The sequence below is a fragment of the Salmo salar genome, chromosome ssa20 (assembly GCF_905237065.1).
Source record: "Salmo salar chromosome ssa20, Ssal_v3.1, whole genome shotgun sequence".
NCBI lineage: Eukaryota > Metazoa > Chordata > Actinopteri > Salmoniformes > Salmonidae > Salmo > Salmo salar.
In genome coordinates this window covers 89,575,732-89,597,844 of record NC_059461.1, presented here as the reverse complement: position 1 = coordinate 89,597,844, position 22,113 = coordinate 89,575,732, and the positions used below count along the sequence as shown (strand labels likewise).

Below are 22,113 nucleotides of genomic sequence, written 5' to 3'. Positions count from 1 at the left end.
TCCTGAGGGGAAAAGGTTTTGTTGTGCCCTATTCACGACTGTCTTGGTATGTTTGGACCATGATAGTTTGTTGGTGATGTGGACACCAAGGAACTTGAAACTCTCGACCCACTCCACTACAGTGCCATCGATGTAAATGGGGGCCTGTTCGTCCCGCCTTTTCCTGTAGTCCACAATCATCTCCTTTGCCTTGCTCATATTGAGGGAGAGGTTGTTGTCCTGGCACCACACTGCCTGTTCTCTGACCTCCTCCCTATAGGCTGTCTCATCGATGTCGGTAAATTGGAGTGGGTCTAGGGCAGGGCTGCCCAACCCTCTTCCTGGAGATCTACTGTCCTGTAGGTTTTCAGTCCAACCCTAATTTAGCATATCTGATTCAGCTAGTTAAGGTCTTGTTGAGCGGCTAATAAGTAGAATCAGGTGTGTTAAATTAGGGTTGGACTGAAAACCCACAGGACGGTAGATCTCCAGGAAGAGAGTTGGGCAGCCCTGGTCTAGGATATCTGGGACGATGCTGTTGATGTGAGCCATGACCAGCCTTTCAAAGCACTTCATGGCGACCGACGTGAGTGCTACGGGGCGGTAATCATTTAGGCAGGTTACCTTTGCTGCTTGAAACATGTAGGTATTACAGACTCGGTCAGGGAGAGGTTGAAAATGTCAGTGAACACACTTGCCAGTTGGTTCGCGCATGCTCTGAGTACACGTCCTGGTAATCCGTCTGGCCCCGTGGCTTTGGGAATGTTGACCTGCTTAAAGGTCTTGCTCACATAGACCCGAGAGCGTTATCACACAGTCATCCAGAACAGCTGGTGCTCTCGTGCATGCTTCAGTTTTGCTTGCCTTGAAGCAAGCATAAAAGGCATTTAGCTCGTCTGGTAGACTCGTGTCACAGGGCAGCTCGCATCTGGGTTTCCCTTTGTAGTCCCTAATAGTTTTAAAGCCACATCCGACGAGCGTCAGAGCCGGTGTAGTAGGATTCAATCTTAATCTTGTATCCTACTACACCGGCTCTGACGCTCGTCGGATGTGGAACAATCTAAATTCCTACAAATATAAAACTGAGGTTATGAAAGACCATCACCAAGCCAGAAGCAGAGGTATCAGATGTGTGAAGGGAACACACTTTCAGAGATGTGACCAAGACAAGAAAAAGAGTTCATAACTTCTGAAGATATTCAACTATTTCCACTTTTGGTTTTCCAATGTTAGAGGAACAAACTGTTCAAGCTTTGTCTCACTCTCCACCAGTAATAACCTCGGGCTATAGGGGGGATCGTAAGACGCAGACTTAGAGAAAACGTCAAAGACAACATTGTATCATGTAGAGAGTCAAGCGGCCGTTAGCAATGGACTCACTCATGTAAACTGAACAGAGGCTGTTGTTGTGGGGTTAAGAAAGTCACCCATAACATGTGCAGCGCCCTTCAGAAAGTATTCACACCCCTTTGACTTTTTCCATATGTTGTTGTGTTACAGTCTGAATTTAAAAATGATTAAATTGAGATTATGTGTCACTGGCCTACACACAATACCCCATAATGTCAAAGTGGAATCACGTTTTTTTTTAAATTATTTGATAATTAAAAATGTAATTAAAAATGAAAAGCTGAAATGTCTTGAGTTTGTTATGGCAAGCCTAAATAAGTTCAGGAGTAAAACTGTGCTTAACAAGTCACAATAAGTTGCATGGAATGTGTGCAGTAAGTGTTTTAACATGATTGTTGAATGACTACCTCATCTCTGTACCCCATATATAGCTCATACATATATATACATACATATAGCTCACAGATCACTGCACCTGTACATAGCCCATCTATAAATAGCCCAAACAACTACCTCTTCCCCTAATGTATTTATTTATTTATTTAGCTCCTTTGCACCCCAGTATTTCTACTTTGCACACTCATCTACTGTCAAATCTACCATTCCAGTGTTTTACTTGCTATATTGTATTTACTTTGCCACCATGGCCTATTTATTGCCTTTACCTCCCTTATCTCACCTCATTTGCTCACATTGTATATAGACTTATTTTTCTACTGTATTATTGACTGTATGTTTGTTTTACTCCGTGTGTAACTCTGTGTTGTTGTATGTGTCGAACTGCTTTGCTTTATCTCGGCCAGGTCGCAGTTGTAAATGAGAACTTGTTCTCAACTAGCCCACCTGGTTAAATAAAGGTGAAATAAAATATACACATACAGTTATATGTAAGGTCTCTCAGTCGAGCAGTGCATTTCAAACACAGATTCAACCACAGAGACTAGAGTTTTCCCATACAGGGTTGGGTAGGTTACTTTCTAAATGTAATCCGTTACGGTTACAAGTTACGTCCAGAATCGTAATCAGTAACATACATTTTTGCTTTACTCAGTAATCAGTAATCAGTAATCTGATTACATTCAGTTACTTTTTAAATTACTTTCTCTTAAAGAGGCATTAGAAGAAGACAAAAATGTATGTTACCCATTGAACGACATCTATTGCAGGATAAATAATTGTTAAAGTTTACATAGCTGGCTATATATGGATGTTACATTTTACTTTATGGGTTGGTTATGTAGGCTTCTTCTAACCCATCGCGTTCTACTACATTATAATAATAATAATAATATGATTAAATTATATCTTTACATTAAAAACCAAAGTCTATCAGAATTCCAGTCATTCCAATAAATGTTACACCATGTTGTTTTACCTGAGCATGACCCCAAAAACGAAGGACTTATTAGCCAGCCCTACTCTGTTGTTTATGATTGTGTTGTCATGGAGGACTGATTGGGTTCATTGATTCGAGTTGAAAAATAAATGATGCGCTCATGGAATGGCATTGAGCACTACTGAAAAGGGCTATTTACATGTGAAAAATGAATGTCATATGCTGCATTTGCTATAGGTCTGTTTACCTTTTTGTTGGTGACACCTGGATATCGTGATAACATGCAGCTGGGCAAATCCACAGATGAAACAATAAGAAAGGTAAAAAGGTGAGGGATGGGCCTGGAACAATGTAACCACTCTCAGATTAATAGACAGCTGTGGATGCAAGGACTGACCTAAAAAGTATTGTTTTAACCATGTTTTGAGGCTATACAGGGTTTGTTTACATTTACAATGTTTACAAACGTTAGAGTAAAACCAGTTTATATGTTGGGCTCTCATGGAGTGTGACAGTTGAACTAAACTCATGAGACATTTATAAATTATATTCTTAAAGAATCATTTTGGTCAGACTCGCTCAGGTGGAATAAACGTAAAAATTAGAAAACAGTGAAGTGTCAGATTTTATTTTTTTTGCAAACATCCTTTCTGAATTTAAAAGTAATCCTCAAAGTAATCGTCTAGTTTTTATAAAGTATCTGTAATCTGATTACAATATTTTTGCTGGTAACGTAACGGATTACAGTTACCGTTTTTTTTGTAATCCCTTTCATTTAACGGATTACATGTAATCAGATTACAGATCATTTGACATGTTGTCGGCATTCAAAGATTATCCAATTTGAACAAACGCTTACACGTAATCCGTTACTCCCCAACCCTGCTCAAAAAGAAGGGCACCTATTGGTAGATGTGTAAAAAAACAAAAAACAGCAGACATTGAATATCCCTTTTAACTTGGTGAAGTTATTAATTACACTTTGGATGGTGTATCAATACACCCACTCACTACAAAGATACAGGCGTCCTTCCTAACTCAGTTGACAGAGATGAAGGAAACCACTCAGCAATTTCACCATTAGGCCAATGGTGACTTTAAAACAGTTAGAGTTTAATGGCAGTGAATGGAGAAAACTGAGGGTGGATCAACAACATTTTAGCTACTCCACAATACTAACCTAATTGACAGAGTGAAAAGAAGGAAGTCTGTACAGAATAAAACATATTCCAAAACACACATCCTGTTAGCAATGATGGCACTAAAGTAAAACTGCAAAAAATGTGGCAAATAAATTAACTTTATATCCTGAATACAAAGCATTATGTTTGGGGCAAATCCACACAACACATCACTGAGTACCACTCTTCATATTTTCAGTCATGGTGGTGGCTGCATCATGTTATGGGTATGCTTGTTATCGTTAAGGACTAGGGGTTTTATTTAGGATGAAAAGAAACAGAATAGAGCTAAGCACAGGCAAAATCCTAGAGGAAAACCTGCCAAATAGACTTGAAAATGGTTGTCTAGTAATGATCAACAACCAACTTGACGGAGCTTGAATTATATTTTAATAGAATGTGCAAATATTGTACAAACCAGGTGTGCAAAGCTCATAGAGACTTACCCAGAAAGACTAACAGCTGCAATCACTTCCAAAGGTGATTCTAACATGTATTGACTCAGGGGTGTGAATACTTAAGTAAACTTATGTACATTTGCAAACATTTCTAAAAACATGTTTTCACTCTGTCATTATGGGGTATTGTCTGTAGATTGGTGAGAAAATAAATCAATTTTTAATTCAGGCTGTAACACAAAATGTGGAATAAGTCAAGGGGTATGAATACTTTCTGACGGCACTGTAAGATAACAAACCAGGTGTGAATAATATACCCGTTGTTGTCAGATAATGTAAACAGATGTACAAAATGGATACCGTCTGGATGAGCCCACAGACAGATGACGAGCTGAGCATAGAGAAAACTTAAGACGGCTGCAGAGACAACGGGCACATCCCAATTGGCACCCTAATCTATCCTCTATATAATGCACTACTTCTGACCAGAGACCTATGGGCCCCGGTCAAAAGATCGTGTAATATTTTGGGAATAGGGTCGCTCGGTAACACCCCCCTCCTCCCCACCACCACCCAAAAAAACAACTTGCCTTTCATGAACTAACACCTCACACTTGACTTTCCCCCTATTAGTTCTGACTTGCTTATAGCTACTTCATTGAGGAACAATTGCCTTACTCTGACTGTGATATGTGGTTGTCTCACCTAGCTATCTTAACGTGAATGCACTAACTGGAAGTTGCTCTGGATAAGAGTATCTGCTAAATGACTAACAATGCAGGCAAACTTAAATCAGTTTTATAATATTTTTTTTTACCAGCATGTCACATGTGCAACCAGGAAAAACAAAATCCTAGACCACCTTTACTCCACACACAGAGATGCATACAAAGCTCTCCCTAGCCCTCCATTTGGCAAATCTGACCACAATTCTATCCTCCTGATTCCTGTTTACAAGCAAAAACTAAAGCAGGAAGTACCAGTGACTCGCTCAATACGGAAGTGGTCAGATGATACGGATGCTAAGCTACAGGACTGCTCTGCTAGCACAGACTGGAATATGTTCCGGGATTCATCCAATGGCAATGAGGAGTACACCACCTCAGTCATTGGCTTCATCAATAAGTGCATCGACGACGTCGTCCCCACAGTGACTGTATGTACATATCCCAACCAGAAGCCATGGATTACAGGCAACATCCGCATCGAGCTAAAGGCTAAAGCTGTCAAGGAGCGTGAGACTAATCCGGACGCTTATAAGAAATCCCACAATACCCTCAGACGAACCATCAAACAAGCAAAGCGTCTATACAGGGTTAAAGATTGAATCCTACTACACCGGCTCTGAGGCTCGTCAGATGTGGCAGGGCTTGAAAACTATTACGGACTACAAGGGGAAACCCAGACGCGAGCTTCCCAGTGACGGGAGCCTACCAGACTAGCTAAATGCCTTTAATGCTCGCTTCGAGGCAAGCAACACTGAAGCATGCACAAGACCACCAGCTGTTCTGGATGACTGTGTGATAACGCTCTCGGTAGCCGACGTGAACAAGACCTTTAAACAGGTCAACATTCACAAAGCCGCTGGGCCAGACAGATTACCAGGGCATGGACTCAAAGCATGCGCAGACCAACTGTCAAGTGTCTTCACTGACATTTTCAACCTCTCCCTGACCGAGTCTGTAATACCTACATGTTTCAAGCATTCCACCATAGTCCCTGTGCCCAAGGAAGCGAAGGAAACCTGCCTAAATGATTACCGCCCCGTGGCACTCACGTCGGTAGCCATGAAGTGCTTTGAAAGGCTGGTCATGGCTCACATCAACAGCATCCTCTGGGACACCCTAGACCCACTCCAATTCGCATACCGCCCCAACATATCCACAGATGACGCAATCTCAATCGCATTCCACACCGCCCTTTCTCACCTGGACAAAAGGAACACCTATGTGAGAATGCTGATCATCGACTACAGCTCAGCGCTCAACACCATAGTGCCCACAAAGCTCATCACTAAACTAAGGACTCTGGGACTAAACACCTCCCTCTGCAACTGGATCCTGGACTTTCTGACGGGCTGCCCCAGGTGGTAAGAGTAGGCAACAATACATCTGCCATGCTGATCCTTAACAATGGGCCCCTCAGGGGTGTGTAATTAGTCCCCTCCTGTATTCCCTGTTCACTCACGAATGCGTGGCCAAACACGACTACAACACCATCATTAAGTTTGCTGACAACACAACAGTGGTAGGCCTGATCACCGACAACGATGAGACAGCCTTTAGGGAGGAGGTCAGAGACCTGTCAGTGTGGTGCCATGATAACAACCTCTCCCTCAATGTGAGCAAGACTAAGGACCTGATCGTAGACTACAGGAAAAGGCAGGCCGATCAGGCCCCCATTAACATCAACGGGGCTGTAGTGGAGCGGGTCGAGAGTTTCAAGTTCCTCGGTGTCCACATCACCAACAAACTATCATGGTCCAAACACACCAAGACAGTTGTGAATAGGGCACAACAAAACCTATTCCCCCTCAGGAGACTGAAAAGATTTGGCATGGGCCCCCAGATCCTCAAAATGTTCTACAGCTGCACCATCGAGAGCATCCTGACCGGTTGCATCACCGCCTGGTATGGCAACTGCTCGGCATCTGACCGTAAGGCGCTACAGAGGGTAGTGCGAACGGCCCAGTACATCACTGGGGCCAAGCTTCCTGCCATCCAGGACCTATATAATAGGCGGTGTCAGAGGAAAGCCCATAACATTGTCAGAGACTCCAGTCAATCAAGTTATAGACTGTTTTCTCTGCTACCGCACGGCAAGCGGTACCGGAGCGCCAAGTCTAGGACCAAAAGACTCCTCAACAGCTTCTACCCCCAAGCCATAAGACTGCTGAACAATTCATAAAAATCGCCACTGGACAATTTACATTGACCTCCTCACCCAACCCTCTGTACACTGATGCTACTCGCTGGTTGTTTGTTACCTATGCATAGTCACTTCGCCCCCACCTACATGTACAGACTACCTCAACTAGCCTGTTCCCCTGCACACTGACTCGGTACCGGTGCCTCCTGTATAAAGCCTCGTTGTTCTTATTGTGTTACTTTTTATTATTACTTTTTATTTTAGTCTACTTGGTAAATATTTTCTTCTTGAACTGCACTGTTGGTTAAGGGCTTGTAAGTAAGCATTTCATGGAAAGGTCTACACTAGTTGTATTCGGCGCATGTGGCAAATAAAGTTTGATTTGATTAACATGTAAAAGTGAGACCCTGGCTACTATCCCAGGTAAAAAGTGCTACATTGCCCTCTAGTGGTAGACAATGGAACTGCCAACAGTTTCCCTTGTGTCAGTGAGTGAAAAAAACCATTGCATTTAAAATTTGCCTCCCAGGAAGAATTTATAAAAAAAGACACACTTGCTTAGTACAAAAATAGTTTACTAAAAACAAAACAGCTAATGATAGAAATTCTGAAGCAAAATAGTTTCGTGTTCTGAAGCAATACAAAGATCACGGTGTTTTCAGATGCAACCGTAAAACTGACAACAAATCCAGTTTGTTTTTCTAACTGGCCTAGTGACAGACTTACTTGAGAATTAACAAAACATTCACTCAAAATATACAAAACAAGATATTGACCATCAGCACATACAATATATACCAAGCAGTATTCTTATCTGTCGTTTTCTGTCAGAATATACCAGCTCAAAATAGGACAAAGTTATTCACATGAACTGACTGCAAAATTAGACTGCCGTTGGTTTAAACTGTGATATTCTCATAGAGTTGTTTTCCCAGGCACAGATTAAACCTAGTCCTGGACTAAGAAGTCATTCTAACAGAGATCCTCCATTGAACATGCTTTTTATTCACGGACTAGGTCTATTCTGTGTCTGCGTAACCGGACCATAATGTTTCTTTGTGTTAGTCTTAATGTCTTTGGAACGGTAGAGAAATTGTTCAGGGACAGGCTGTACATTACAATGTTTGTGTCTGACTCAAATGTGCCCAGTGTCCAAGTGGTTCTCTTGAGGGCAGATAATCTGGGTTATGTTCAGTTACACGCACTGTTGAAAAACTAAACTCTTGTGTTTTTATTGGACGAGTTCAGATCGTTCATTCCTGTTCCAAAAGGTTTTCTCCCTACAGGACCCTGGATGTTGATCCCAGTCTCTCCAGCTCCACCCCCCCCTCTGGCCCTGTCATCACCGTTCAAATCTATCCTGTCGGTTCATGAAACGGTCCCTCCCCTCAGGCCCACCTCTGGACCAACCATTTCCCCCTCCTCTTCCTCCTCTCGGAAACCCTCTCGCCTGCTCCCCAAACCGACCCCAATCCCTGTCATGTCCCCCAAACCCTGGCCTCTCGCCCCGGAAGTGTCTCCCGCCTTCCCAGTTACCACCTTCTTCCCCGGGGGGTCCGGGCTGGAAGGGATGTCTCGGGGGTCCGTGAGGAAAGTCCTCCATGGACTGGTGGCCCATGGGCATCCTGAACCCACCTGGAGGGCCCCCCTTGGGGGGGAACATGGGGTTGGGACCCCGGGAGCCCATCATCATTGGGGGCATGTTAGGGGGAGGGAGGTGAGGGGGGAAGGGGGGCTGGAGTTGAGGGGGTGGTAGTCCTGGACGAGGCTGCATGGTCAGCATGGCCAGCCTGGGACCCAGTAACACTGCTGGGCCTGGAGGACTCATCACGGCCCCTGGCCCTGGAGCTCCCAGCTGGCTGTCTGGAGCGTCTGAGGGGCCAGAGAGGACACCACTCCCTCCAACCTTGTCTTTAGACCCTGAGTCATCGATGGTGCTCCTTGGCCCTCCTACCACTGGTGGAGGGAAACCTGCAGACAGAGCAGAGACATAAAACGTTAGAAAAGTTCAAAACAAACAAATGACTAACAACTTATCTTCAAACATGTTCTTGATTCTAAAAAGGTTAGTTTGAACCTCTTGTATATATCAAAACAAATATGTTATAATTCTACAATGACAATCCGAGGGGAGGGGGAGAGAATGTTTGTTTGTGATCCTCTAGTTGTTCACTTGGTTCAGTTCCATACTGTTGCACCAAGTGTTACCTGGAGGCATCTGTGTGGGGTTGAAACCAGCGGGCAGGAAGGGAGGGGGTCCACCGGGGGTGAGAGAGGGGGGAGGGCCAGGGAATCCAGGGGGACCACCCATAGACCCTACTGGCTGGACTGGAGGCACCTGGAGACACAGAAACACAAGAATATCACTGTTAAGACTAGATCAACTTTCTCTGTTTCAACTGTTCTGAGGGCAAGGGAGGGCACTTCCAATATTTCAATATTAGGAAGGTGTTCTTAATGTTTTGTTCACTCCGTGCATGTGGAGTGCATCACAAACATTATAAATGTTACACAGTACACCCCAACATGTTGCACAATGCACATAATTAAGCAATAAGGCTTGAACACCTGTACCATCATTGTCAATAACACAGGGCCAAGGAATGCTCTTAAAATGACGCAATAACACAGGGCCAAGGAATGCTCTTAAAATGACACAATAACACAGGGCCAAGGAATGCTCTTAAAATGACACAATAACACAGGGCCAAGGAATGCTCTTAAAATGACGCAATAACACAGGGCCAAGGAATGCTCTTAAAATGACACAATAACACAGGGCCAAGGAATGCTCTTAAAATGACACAATAACACAGGGCCAAGGAATGCTCTTAAAATGACGCAATAACACAGGGCCAAGGAATGCTCTTAAAATGACGCAATAACACAGGGCCAAGGAATGCTCTTAAAATGACGCAATAACACAGGGCCAAGGAATGCTCTTAAAATGACGCAATAACACAGGGCCAAGGAATGCTCTTAAAATGACGCCATAACACAGGGCCAAGGAATGCTCTTAAAATGACACAATAACACAGGGCCAAGGAATGCTCTTAAAATGACGCCATAACACACGGCCAAGGAATGCTCTTAAAATGACACAATAACACAGGGCCAAGGAATGCTCTTAAAATGACGCCATAACACACGGCCAAGGAATGCTCTTAAAATGACACAATAACACAGGGCCAAGGAATGCTCTTAAAATGACGCCATAACACACGGCCAAGGAATCAGCTAATTCATACTCTTATAGAAGGGGGCTTCCACGATACTGTGATTTGTACCGCATACACGTTAAAGTACTTGTACACCACACTAATTCCATTCCACTACCTTTTCAAGCTTTTTTTATTATTATATGAAAGCTTTGCTGTTATACTTAAAAGAACATCATGCTTGATTGGGGCGGCTGGTAGCCTAGTGGTTAGAAGCAGGTAGCCTAGTGGTTAGAGGCAGGTAGCCTAGTGGTTAGAGGCAGGGTAGCCTAGTGGTTAGAGGCAGGTGGCCTAGTGGTTAGAGGCAGGGTAGCCTAGTGGTTAGAGGCAGGTAGCCTAGTGGTTAGAGGCAGGTAGCCTAGTGGTTAGAGGCTGGTAGCCTAGTGGTTAGAGGCAGGTAGCCTAGTGGTTAGAGGCAGGTAGCCTAGTGGTTAGAGGCAGGTAGCCTAGTGGTTAGAGCGTTGGGCTAATAACCGAAAGGTTGCTGGATCGAATCGTTGAGCTGACAAGGTAAAAATCTGTCGTTCTGCCCCCACTGTTCCCCAGTAGGCCGTCATTGAAAATAAGACTTTGTTAACTTACTTGCCTAGATAAATTAAGGTTACATTGAGCTGTGTTGTAATGTGGTGCCTGCATTTCCTCAAACTTCATTTTTTAGCATTTATAAACTGGGTGGTTCGACCCCTGAATGCTGATTGGCTGACAGTCGTGGTATATCAGACCGTATACCACGGGTATGACAAAACATGTATTTTTACTGCTCTAATTACGTTGGTAACCAGTTTATAATAGCAATAAGGCACCTCGGGGGTTTGTGGTATATTGGCGTTGTGCCTAAGAACATCCTTAGCCGTGGTATATTGGCAATATACCAAACCCCCTCGTGCTTTATTGCTTAAATATACACTGAGTGTATAAAACATAAACACTTTCCTAATATTGGGTTGCAGCTCAAGAACATTGTCCTCAGAACAGTCTCAATTCATCAGGTCATGGACTCTACAAGGTGTCGAAAGCGTTCCGCAGGGATGCTGGCCAATGTTGACTCCAATGTTTCCCACAGTTGTGTCAAGTTGGCTGGATGTCCTTTGGGTGGTGAACCATTCTTGTTACACACAGGAAACTGTTGAGTGTGAAAAACCCAGCAGCGTTGCAGTTCTTGACACACTCAAACCGGTGCGCCTGGTACCTACTACCATACCCCGTTCAAAGGAACTTCAATATTTTGTCTTGTCCATTCACCGTCTGAATGGCACACATTCACAATCCATGTCTCAAGGCTTAAAAAATCCTTCTTTAACCTGTCATCCTCACCTTCATCTACACTGATTTGAAGTGGATTTATCAAGTGACATCAATAAGGGATCATAGCTTTCACCTGGTCAGTCTATGTCATGGAAAGAGCACGGTGTTCCTAATATTTTGTACGCTGTGTATTTCATAGCATGTTTTGTTGTCTGTAGGTGCCCAACATAACAGGTGTGTTTGCCTCAGTCACTCATATATAGAGGTCTATATAGCCTGTCTCCATTCCTTATTGACATAAACTCAGAATATGACGGTGCCACGTTGAAAGTCACTGAGCTCTTCAGTACGGCCATTATACCGCCAATATTTTTTCCCTATGGAGATTGCATGGCTGTGTGCTCGATTTTTATACACCTGTTTGCAACGGGTTTGGCTGAAATAGCCAAATCCACTCATTTGAAGGGGTGTCCACATACTTTTTTATATATAGTGTATATATACAGTACCAGTCAAAAGTTTGGACATCACCACCTTCCGGAGACACCTGAAACCCCACCTCTTTAAGGAATACCTAGGATAGGATAAAGTAATCCTTCTAACCCCCCCCCCCCCCTTAAAAGATTTAGATGCACTATTGTAAAGTGGTTGTTCCACTGGATATCATAAGGTGAATCCACCAATTTGTAAGTCGCTCTGGATAAGAGCGTCTGCTCAATGACTTAAATGTAAATGTACTCATTCAAAGGTTTTTCTTTATTTTTACTATTTTCTACATTGTAGAATAATAATGAAGACATAAAAACTATGAAATAACAGATATGGAATCATGTAGTAACCAAAAGAATGTTAAAAAAATCTAAATATATTTTATATGAGATTCTTCAAAGTGGCCACCCTTTGCCTTGATGACAGCTTTTTACACTCTTGGCATTCTCTCAACCAGCTTCACCTGGAATGCTTTTCCAACAGTCTTGGAGTTCCCACATATGCTGAGCACTTGTAGGCTAACTAGCAGTGTTTGTGCTGAAACTCACATCTAGCTGCACACGTAGCTATCTACCCAGTTTGACTGTATCATACCGGAGTAGCTAGATGAGCAATGCCCATTGCCTGTATTATAAGTTAGCAGCATGGCAGTTTCCCAATGTTTGGTGTGGACGATGAACTTTACTTAGCTAGCTAGCTAGCTATGCTTATTACAAGAATGTAGCTAGCTAGGATATATTGTCAACATTGATTTGTGGTGGATGATCTATAAAGCTATGGCGCAGACTCATTGGCTTGTAACTACTACTGTCTAGTTGGCTAGCTAACTGGCTATAATAGCAGCCAAGGACATTCGCTTGCTTATTTGTTTGTGCTCTGATTTAGTTTACACAGATGACATCAGCCATATGAAAAACCTTCCATAGCAAAAATATACCTAGCTAGCTAGCTTCCTTTGCTTGTAACTTGCTTCTCATCCGACTGGTGTTAGCCGTCTAGCTACAACTGCTAGCCTGCTACTTGTTTGCTGCGCAAAATCCGCATCTATCAAGTGCTGGTCCTGTTTTTAAAACTCTAAGGTTCAGCTGAAAATATGTCAGAAATGCTACAAAAAGGTAGCACATCGTTGGTTCTTAAATCAAGAGAAATGAGGACGTGAGAGCAATAAATTGATACATCTTATAAAAACTGTTGCACCTACCAACTTAGTCAGAACGACATTTAAGTCCAATGGTCACTTTATGGACGCTATAGTCTCGTTTTAATCTGACGTCTAGAATTTAAGCTAGGTAAACTCAGAAAATACTCTGAAAACTCAATTGCTAATGAACCTGTTTAAAATATCCGGTATGTGGTTCTCGGTAACTGCTGGACGGCTCATGATGAGAAGCGGGGAGTGTGATGTGTACCTCCAATCAAGTTTGATTTGCACATTTTTCATCGACATTGGTGTCCTATTGGCTTACATATGATGATGGGGAGATTTGAATTTAACATTGAGCTTCAACCAATACATAATATAATATCATCAATGATACTATTTAGGCCTATGTCACATTTGCAAAGTCATCAACAGCTATTGTTTCAATTCAACCCAGGGTTCAACTAAAAATAGACAATACATATGCCTAGGGTTTCAAAGTCTGGTTGATTTCTTATTGAATCTACCAGATAATAATTCATATTTTAGATTTACGTCTGCATCTAAACCAAAAATGTAGTTAAAGAATAAGACTAAATCAAAAACATAATTTAAAGTGCATTTAAAGTTTGATTTGATTTTGTCACATTCTACAACTTAGATTTTTGGTTGAGATGGAGACGTGAATCCAACATAGAAATTATACATTTATAGACACAATGGATATTTTGTGTTTGTTTGTCAACGCAACCAAATATCAACATTTGAAGGAGATGTATCTTCTGCTTGGATAGTTCCATCTGTACTACTGACTTAGTCTGGATTTAATTACAGTTTATTTACAAATTAATAATTGATATGTTGTATTCACGTCTACATCTCAACCAAAAAAAATCTGAGTTAAAGAATAGGAATAAATCAAATCAAATCATACTTTAAAGCTGCAGTATGTAACTTTTTGGGTGAGCCGGCGAAAATCAGTTATAGATCTGTGAATCTCATTGAAAGCAAGTCTAAGAAGCGATATGTTCTATATATATCTACAGTATGTGCTCTATTTCTGTGTTTCCCGTTCTTACGTTTTTTTTAAATTATTATTATTTTTTTGCATCTTTTACTTTCGGTTTTTGTACACCAGCTTTAAACAGCTGAAAATACAATAGGTTTGATTATGGAAAATATATTTCACAGCGGTTTAGATGGTACAATGATTCTCTACACTATACTTGCTTGTTTTGTCATTTAAACTGAAATTAGGCAAACTATTCTAATTTTAGCAAACAGGAAATGGCAGAGAGCGATTTCTGCATTGTTCACCTTTTTAAAAGCACTTTAAATAAAGATTTGATTTAGTCCAATTCTTTTACTTTGATTTTTGGTTGAGATGGAGATGTGAATTCAACATAATAAATTATTAATTCATAAAGTTAGTGGCACCGAAGACACTTCTCCTTTAAAATGTTAATATTTGGTTGCTTTGTCAACCAAATATAGTAGATAACTTTAGGCTAAGGTTCTAACAAACTAATGTAACAGTATTTATTCAACCTTAAAAAAAAAACCACATCCATGGCGACTGAGGTTATTGTAACTATAAATGTCTTCTTATGTAGTCATAGAAAACGAGCATGTTTCAAGATAGGTCGGTGGAGATCTTCACAATTGCTGTAATAATCTGTGTAGAATATTGAACAGCGTTGATCACTTTGCACCATGTACTTTAAAGTACACATTCTCAACTACAATCCAGGTTATTTGGTTCTGCTATTAGATGAAGCACAGAGATAACACATTGATCTGTTGTTTAACTACAAAATATCTGACATTGTATTTCCATTTGAACTTTGTTGTGCAGTGATAATACATTTACATGACAATTTCACCAAAAAATCTGACATTGTTTTTCCTAGTTGGAATTTGGTTGTGCTTTTACACTGAACAAAAATATAAAACGCAACATGCAACAATTTCAAAGATTGTACTGAGTTACACTTCATATAAGGAAATCACTCTATTGAAATAAATTCATTAGGTCCTAATCTATGGATTTCACGACTGGGAATACAGATATGCATCTGTTGGTCAAAGACCTTTAAAAGTAGGGGGCGTGGATCAGAAAACCAGTCAGTATCTGGTGTGACCACCATTTACCTCATGCAGCGCGACACATCTCCTTCACGTAGAGTTGATCAGGCTGTTGATTGTGTCCTGTGGAATGTTGTCCCACTCTTCTTCAGTGGCTGTGCGAGGTTGCCGGATATCGGGGGGGGAACTGGAACGTGCTGTAGTACACGTCGATCCAGAGCATCCCAAACATGCTCAATGGGTGACATGTCTGGTGAGTATTTTGCCCATAGAATAACTGGGACATTTTCAGCTTCCAGGAATTGTGTAAAGATCCTTGCGACATGAGGCTGTGCATTATCATGCTGAAACATGAGGTGATGGTGGCGGATGAATGGCACGACAATGGGCCTCAGGATCTCGTTACAGTATCTCTGTGCATTCAAATTGCTAATCGATAAAATGCCATTTGTATTCATTATCCGTAGCTTATGCCTGCCCATACCATAACCCCACCATGGGGCACTCTGTTCACAACATTGACATCAACAAACTGCTCGCCCACACAACACCATACACTGTCTGCCATCTGCCATCTGCTCGGTACAGTTGAAACCGGGATTCATCCACGAAGAGCACACTTGGCCAGTGGACATCGAAGGTGAGTATTTGCCCACTGCAGTCAGGTCAAGACCCTGGTGAGGACGATGATCACGCAGAGGAGTTTCCCCAAGACAGTTTCTGACAGTTTGTGCAGAAATTCTTTGGTTGTGCAAACCCCACAGTTTCAACAGCTGTCCAGGTGGCTGGTCTCAGACAATCCCGCAGATGAAGTAGCCGGATGTGGAGGTCCTGAGCTAGAGTGGCTTCACGTGGTCTGCGGTTGTGAGGCCGGTTGGACGTACTGCCAAATTCTCTAAAACGACATTGGAGGCAACTTATGGTAGAAAATGTAAACATTAAATTATCTGGCAACAGCTCTTGTTGACATTCCTGCAGTCAGCATGCCAGTTGCATGCTCCCTCAAAACCTGAGACATTGTGTTGCATGACAAAACTGCACATTTTAGAGTTGTCTTTTGTCCCCAGCACAAGGTGCACCTGTGTAATGATCATGCTGTTTAATCAGCTTCTTGATATGCCACACCTGTCAGGTGGATGGATTATCTTGACAAAGGAGAAATGCTCACTAACAGGGATGTAAAACAAATTTGTGCGCAAAATGAGAGAAATAAAGCATTTTGTGCATATGGAAAATTTCTAAACTTTTATTTCAGTTCATGATAAATGGGACCAACACATTAGAAGTTGTGTTTATATTATTGTTCAGTATAAATAGTTGAAAGCACAGTAATCTCTGTTAACCCAGAAGGGATTTGGTCAGCTGCTTGATTAACTTCAGTCTACACGCAGGCTGTGGTGTACTTACCATTAGGCAGAAGAGGCCTCAGGACTCACATCGTCAAGGGTTCTCGTGAACAGAGAATAATATATATACACACACACAGAACAGAGCAGTGCTGGGATGCTGGAATTATTTGGGATGAACGTACGAAGGTAACCTAATTTTTGAAGTGATTTGTTTGACAATCTGATGAAAACGTCATGGCACATTAAAAGGTAATATATATATATATTTTTTTTTTAAATCTATGTCTTTACTATAAAACCCATTGGGGGAAAAAATGTGGGCGCAGAAGCTGCCCAAGCGAGATTCAAAAGCATAGTAAAAAAAAAAAATATTGGGATTTCAACAAACTTCTGGCTGTCTTTGTGTCGCTCTGAATTGGGAACCTTTTGGATGACTGGTATGATGTAGTTAATGAGCGGCTTCACTGCGAGTATGTTTCGAATATTCAATAAATAAAAAATAAATTAACTTCTGGCTGTCTTTTTTAAGTGGGTGAATAAAAGGTTGAATCTCATTGATCAACATCTCAACCAAATATTACCCACATTTCCACATTGAAATGACGTGGTGTGCCCAGTGGGATGATGCTGTGGTGACTGAACTGGCATCTGGAGGGCTGTTGGTGTCATATCCTTGACAGACTCTCCTAACGCAGTGCCCTTTGGCAAGGCTCTTAAGCCCCAAAATAGCTCCTGGGACACGGTACTGTGGCTGACACGTGTGTTTGTGTGTTGTCTGGGGGGGGCAGAATACCACTTTCTGGTGTAACAAATGGACAAAAAAAATTGTTGTATTGTATACAGCCCACATGTTTTGGATGCCATCACATATTAATACCAGGGAGTCAGTGGAGGCTGGTGGGAGGAGCTGTAGGAGGACAGGCTCATTGTAATGGCTAGGATGGAATAAATGGAACCGTCTCAAACACTCCGTTTTATTAATTCCAGCCATTACAATGAGCCCGTCTTCCTCTCACCAGCCTCCACTGCAGTGAACAGGGAAGCAAACCCAGCTGTTACTGACGTCAGAACTCAAATCCTCAGTGTTTTAGGTGCCAGTTACTGACGGGCAATAGATAATATCCTGACCATACGTCAGTTTATACTAATCACCTGATTAACATTGAAACAAAACACTCCAGTATCATTTCAATTTACATTAATTGTGAGTTTAAAGAATCAGTGGGAAACATATTATTTTTATTGCCATGCTATCGCTACTGACAGAAACACACTCATCTTCCAGTTGGGGTAGTGAACATGTCTAGTATTTAAGGACGTGATTCAGAGAGTCAAATGAGCTACAGTTACCCAGTGGTGTCAGTGCACTGATATAAGCAATGAGAAATATTCTGTATAGACACTGACGGAAGACGATTTTGGCCATGTTCTGTTATAATCTCCACCCGGCACAGCCAGAAGAGGACTGGCCACCCTTCATAGCCTGGTTCCTCTCTAGGTTTTGGCTTTTCTAGGGAGTTTTTCCTAGCCACCGTGCTTCTACACCTGCATTGCTTGCTATTTGGGGTTTTAGGCTGGGTTTCTGTACAGCACTTTGAGACATCAGCTGATGTAAGAAGGGCTATATAAATACATTTGATTTGATTAAGACTGCAGTGACATGCAGATAGATACAAGGTATTTGTGACCGTCTGGCAAGCGCCACAGGATGACCAGACGACATGACCAGAGAGAATAGGTCTTCACTGTTTCAGTTGTAATTCTCCCATCAACAGGCTTTGTTGACTAGGTTGTGCTGCAGTTCCATAATGATGATAACAGACCCTCAGCTCATGTCCTTTTGTGATCACTGTAGTGCAGGGGTGTTGAATGAACTCATCTCCTCGAGTTACGGTTCTCCCTGGCACCTACTTGATCTATGAATGTTACCGATTGGTTGGAGTGTCCACACCTGAGGGATTCTCACACCGCCAAGCTGAACCGAGCCAAGTTGTACTCAGCTGGCCTGAGTATCGGTGCCAGCAGTTCGGTGCCAGCGGTTTAGTTCCAGCATGTACGACAGTGTGAAAAGGGTACTGGTTTCCCAGGTAGAAATCAGCCCTTAGTTAAAAGGCAAGGACAAAAATGAGCAGGTGTGGAGCCCTGCTGGAAGGATGGAAACGGCTCTGACCATACATTGACAGATGTACTCAGGTGTGGACTAAGCAATGATCATGGATATTTTTCCCTCTCTCCAAAACATCAAATTGAGAGTTTGTATAATATCTTATTTGATATGGTGTTTTTATAATATGATATGCCAAATTGCCAATTAGCAGATGCTTTTATCCAAAGCGCCTTACATTAAATGCAAGTATAAGTTTTCATATCGGTGGCTCCAGCGGGAATCAAACCCACAACCCTGAAGATGCAATCAACATGTTCTATCGACTGTGGGAGCCACACAGGACCACTTATATTACGTAGAAGCAGTTGTTACCTGTAGTACGCCATATATGGTCAACATGTTAACGTTGTACGTCTGTAGGATACAGTTCAAAAGAAAAGGTAGCTATGGGTACGGTTACCGCTGGCGTCGGTAATTATGTTTCATAGTAGGCTGTGTGAGTTTAAAAGAAAGAAAAAAAATGTCTGAGCCAAAAGTGATTGGTCTAACACACACACACACACCTGAATCAACTAATCAAGGGCTTATTGAAGCAACTGAGGTCATGCTGGACGGGAACAGAAATATGCAGTCCTGTGGGTCCACGGGAACCGGTTGAAAAACACTATTGTACTGGGCTCCGATTCAGAGGTTTTGTGATACCTTCAGATATTGTTAACATCCCTCAATCATCCCCCTTTTCTTTGAAGAAAAGGATACCTTGTTCGATCACAAATTCAAACAAAATGTGTATTTCTATCAATTAAGAATGATTAATAAACAAATGAGATTCATACATATACATTTAAAAAAAAAAAAAAAGGCATAATTATCCCTTTTACTTACGGAACTTGTTTGGAGTTCTCTTCAGTTTTCTATCGCTTGTCTATATGTTTAATGTAACCGTTGCCACGTATTGACCATATTATTGAAGGGAAACTGTAAAGAAAAATATTACTGGCTTGTACCACACTACCAGTAACCTACCTTTAGTTTCATTGCATCCACATAACTTGTATGTCCTCGGATTTAAAATTGGGGCAATTAATTTCATCAACAACAGATACGAAAGCTTAGAGGGACTGCACATGAGCTGCAAGTACATTGACAGTATTAAGCAGTTCAAAGCCAAACAAATAAAAACATTAAAAAAAGGGGCAATCTGCAAATCAAACAATAACAAGGTGACCTTTTTTAAGGTAAACAGCTTAGGGATGGGGCTGGAGAAATGTATAGCACTCTCAAATTCATAGAAGGGACTATGGATGAAAGGACTGACATCCATGAGACCAAAATGATAGGTTTTAACCATGTTTCGAAACTATAGTGTTAGTTAGCAATTAGATTGTTTACAAACAACGGAGTAAAACACACGTACTGCTTATTTTGTGTTCTGATGGGGTTGGACAGTTGAACTAAAGCTCCTCAGGCATTTCTAAGTTCATATTTGTCAAGAATCAATGGGTATATATATATATATATATATTTTATATATATATATCATTAATATAGATGTAGCAATCACAGATCGGCACTTTAATTTCCCCTCCTTTAATAAAGACAACTGCTTAGCAGGGCTGGGTAGAGTATTGCAACTCTGTAGTCAAGTGAAAGTACCACTACTTCAAAGGAACTGTTGTTTACTTCATTAGAAGAGTAGACCTACAAACTAAGAGTTAAAAAAAAAAGTATTTGCAGGAAACAAAAGTAGACGAGACTAAATTGCTTCCTTTTTTCCTGATGTCACGCCACCTCACTAGACGTGTAGTAAGTGGCATGTGTAATTTACATCCCCGTTGCTACCAATAATTTATATAAACCCTGGATTGCTGATGCTATGTATTGGCCAGTGAGAGGCTTTGAAGCCACCAGTAGCAGCAGTCCATAGAGATAGATAGAGGACTGATCTATTCTTTCTGTGTCATGACGGCATAGGTCGCGCCATTGAGGCAATCTCCATTTTGAAGTAGTCAATTTTCTTCTTCGCGATTGGGTGATCCCTCCTGATGACCCAGTTGGACATGACTGGTTGGAAGGATCAGCCAATGAAATCTCACCCAGTGTACTACATTAAAATGGCGGAAGCCCTCAATGGCACTGCACATGATAAACAACCTTTTGGTCACTAGAGCTCTCTATCGTTCTCTATGGAGTGGTCCTCCATGCTAGGAATTAATGGAATTCCACAGTATTTCAATTAACATTTATTAAAAAGGTCAAAATGACATGTTTTTAAATTACTTTTGCTGTAATTAGAATAGATGTGTCAATGTAGACATTACATTATTTCTATAGCTTCCAAATAATATCTATATTTTTTTTTAACAATGGAGTACCTGATGGCTGCATGGTGACATCAATACAGCACCAGCTGTCAGTCATCCAGGGTTTATACACATTATTGGTTGCTACAAAAGGAGAATTGGTATTTATAATGGATCCCCATTAGCTGTTGCCAGCTCCTCTTCCTGGGGACCGGCAGAATTAAGGCAGTTTATAAACATTTTTAAACATTACAATACATTCACAGATTTCACAATACACCGTGTGCCTTCAGGCCCCTACTCCACCACTAAAGCCTGGTTCCTCTCTAGGTTTCGGCCTTTCTAGGGAGTTTTTCCTAGCCACCGTGCTTCTACACCTGCATTGTTTGCTGTTTGTGGTTTTAGGCTGGGTTTCTGTACAGCACTTTGTGACATCAGCTGATCTAAGAAGGGCTATGTAAATACATTTGATTTGATTTAAAGGGAAAGGGGGATACCTAGTCAGGTGTACAACAATGCATTCAACTGAAAATGTGTCTTCCACATTTAAACCAACGCCTCTGAATCAGAGGTGCGGGGGGCTGCCATAATCGACATCCACGTCTTCCACGTTAACTGCCCTGCTCACCACATATCTACAGTACAAAATCCATGTGTACGTGTGTGTATAGTGTGTATGCTATCGTGTGTGTGTGCATGTGTCTGTTTGTGTGTCTTCACAGTCCCCGTTGTTCTATAAGATGTATTTTTATAAATCTGATTCTACTGCTTGCATCAGTTACTTGATGTGGAATAGAGTTCCATGTATTCATGGCTCTATGTAGTACTGTGCACCTCCCATAGTCTGTTCTGGACTTGGGGACTGTGAATAGATGGCATGTCTTGTGGGTTATGTATGGGTATCTGAGCTGCACGCCAGTACTTCAAACAGACAGCCCTATGCATTCAACATCTCTCATAAATAGAAGTAGTGATGAAGTCAATCTCTCCTCCACTTTGAGCCAGGAGAGATTGACATGCATATTATTAATGTTAGCTCTCCGTGTACATCCAAGGGCCAGCTA

The 22,113-nt window shown here is 41.7% G+C and overlaps 1 protein-coding gene across 1 annotated transcript in view; it reads right to left on the bottom strand.

Annotated features, from left to right (window-relative positions):
- Positions 1 to 7,670: 7,670 nt before the first annotated feature.
- LOC106581524 (SR-related and CTD-associated factor 4) overlaps positions 7,671 to 22,113 on the bottom strand; it is a 50,891-nt gene continuing 36,448 nt past the window's right edge. The window contains exons 13-14 of the mRNA XM_014163627.2: positions 9,321 to 9,450; positions 7,671 to 9,083 (exon numbers count right to left, since the gene is read on the bottom strand). Of these exons, the coding sequence (XP_014019102.2) occupies positions 8,455 to 9,083; positions 9,321 to 9,450 (759 nt within the window). The 3' untranslated portion in view covers positions 7,671 to 8,454. The remainder of the gene's footprint in view (positions 9,084 to 9,320; positions 9,451 to 22,113) is intronic.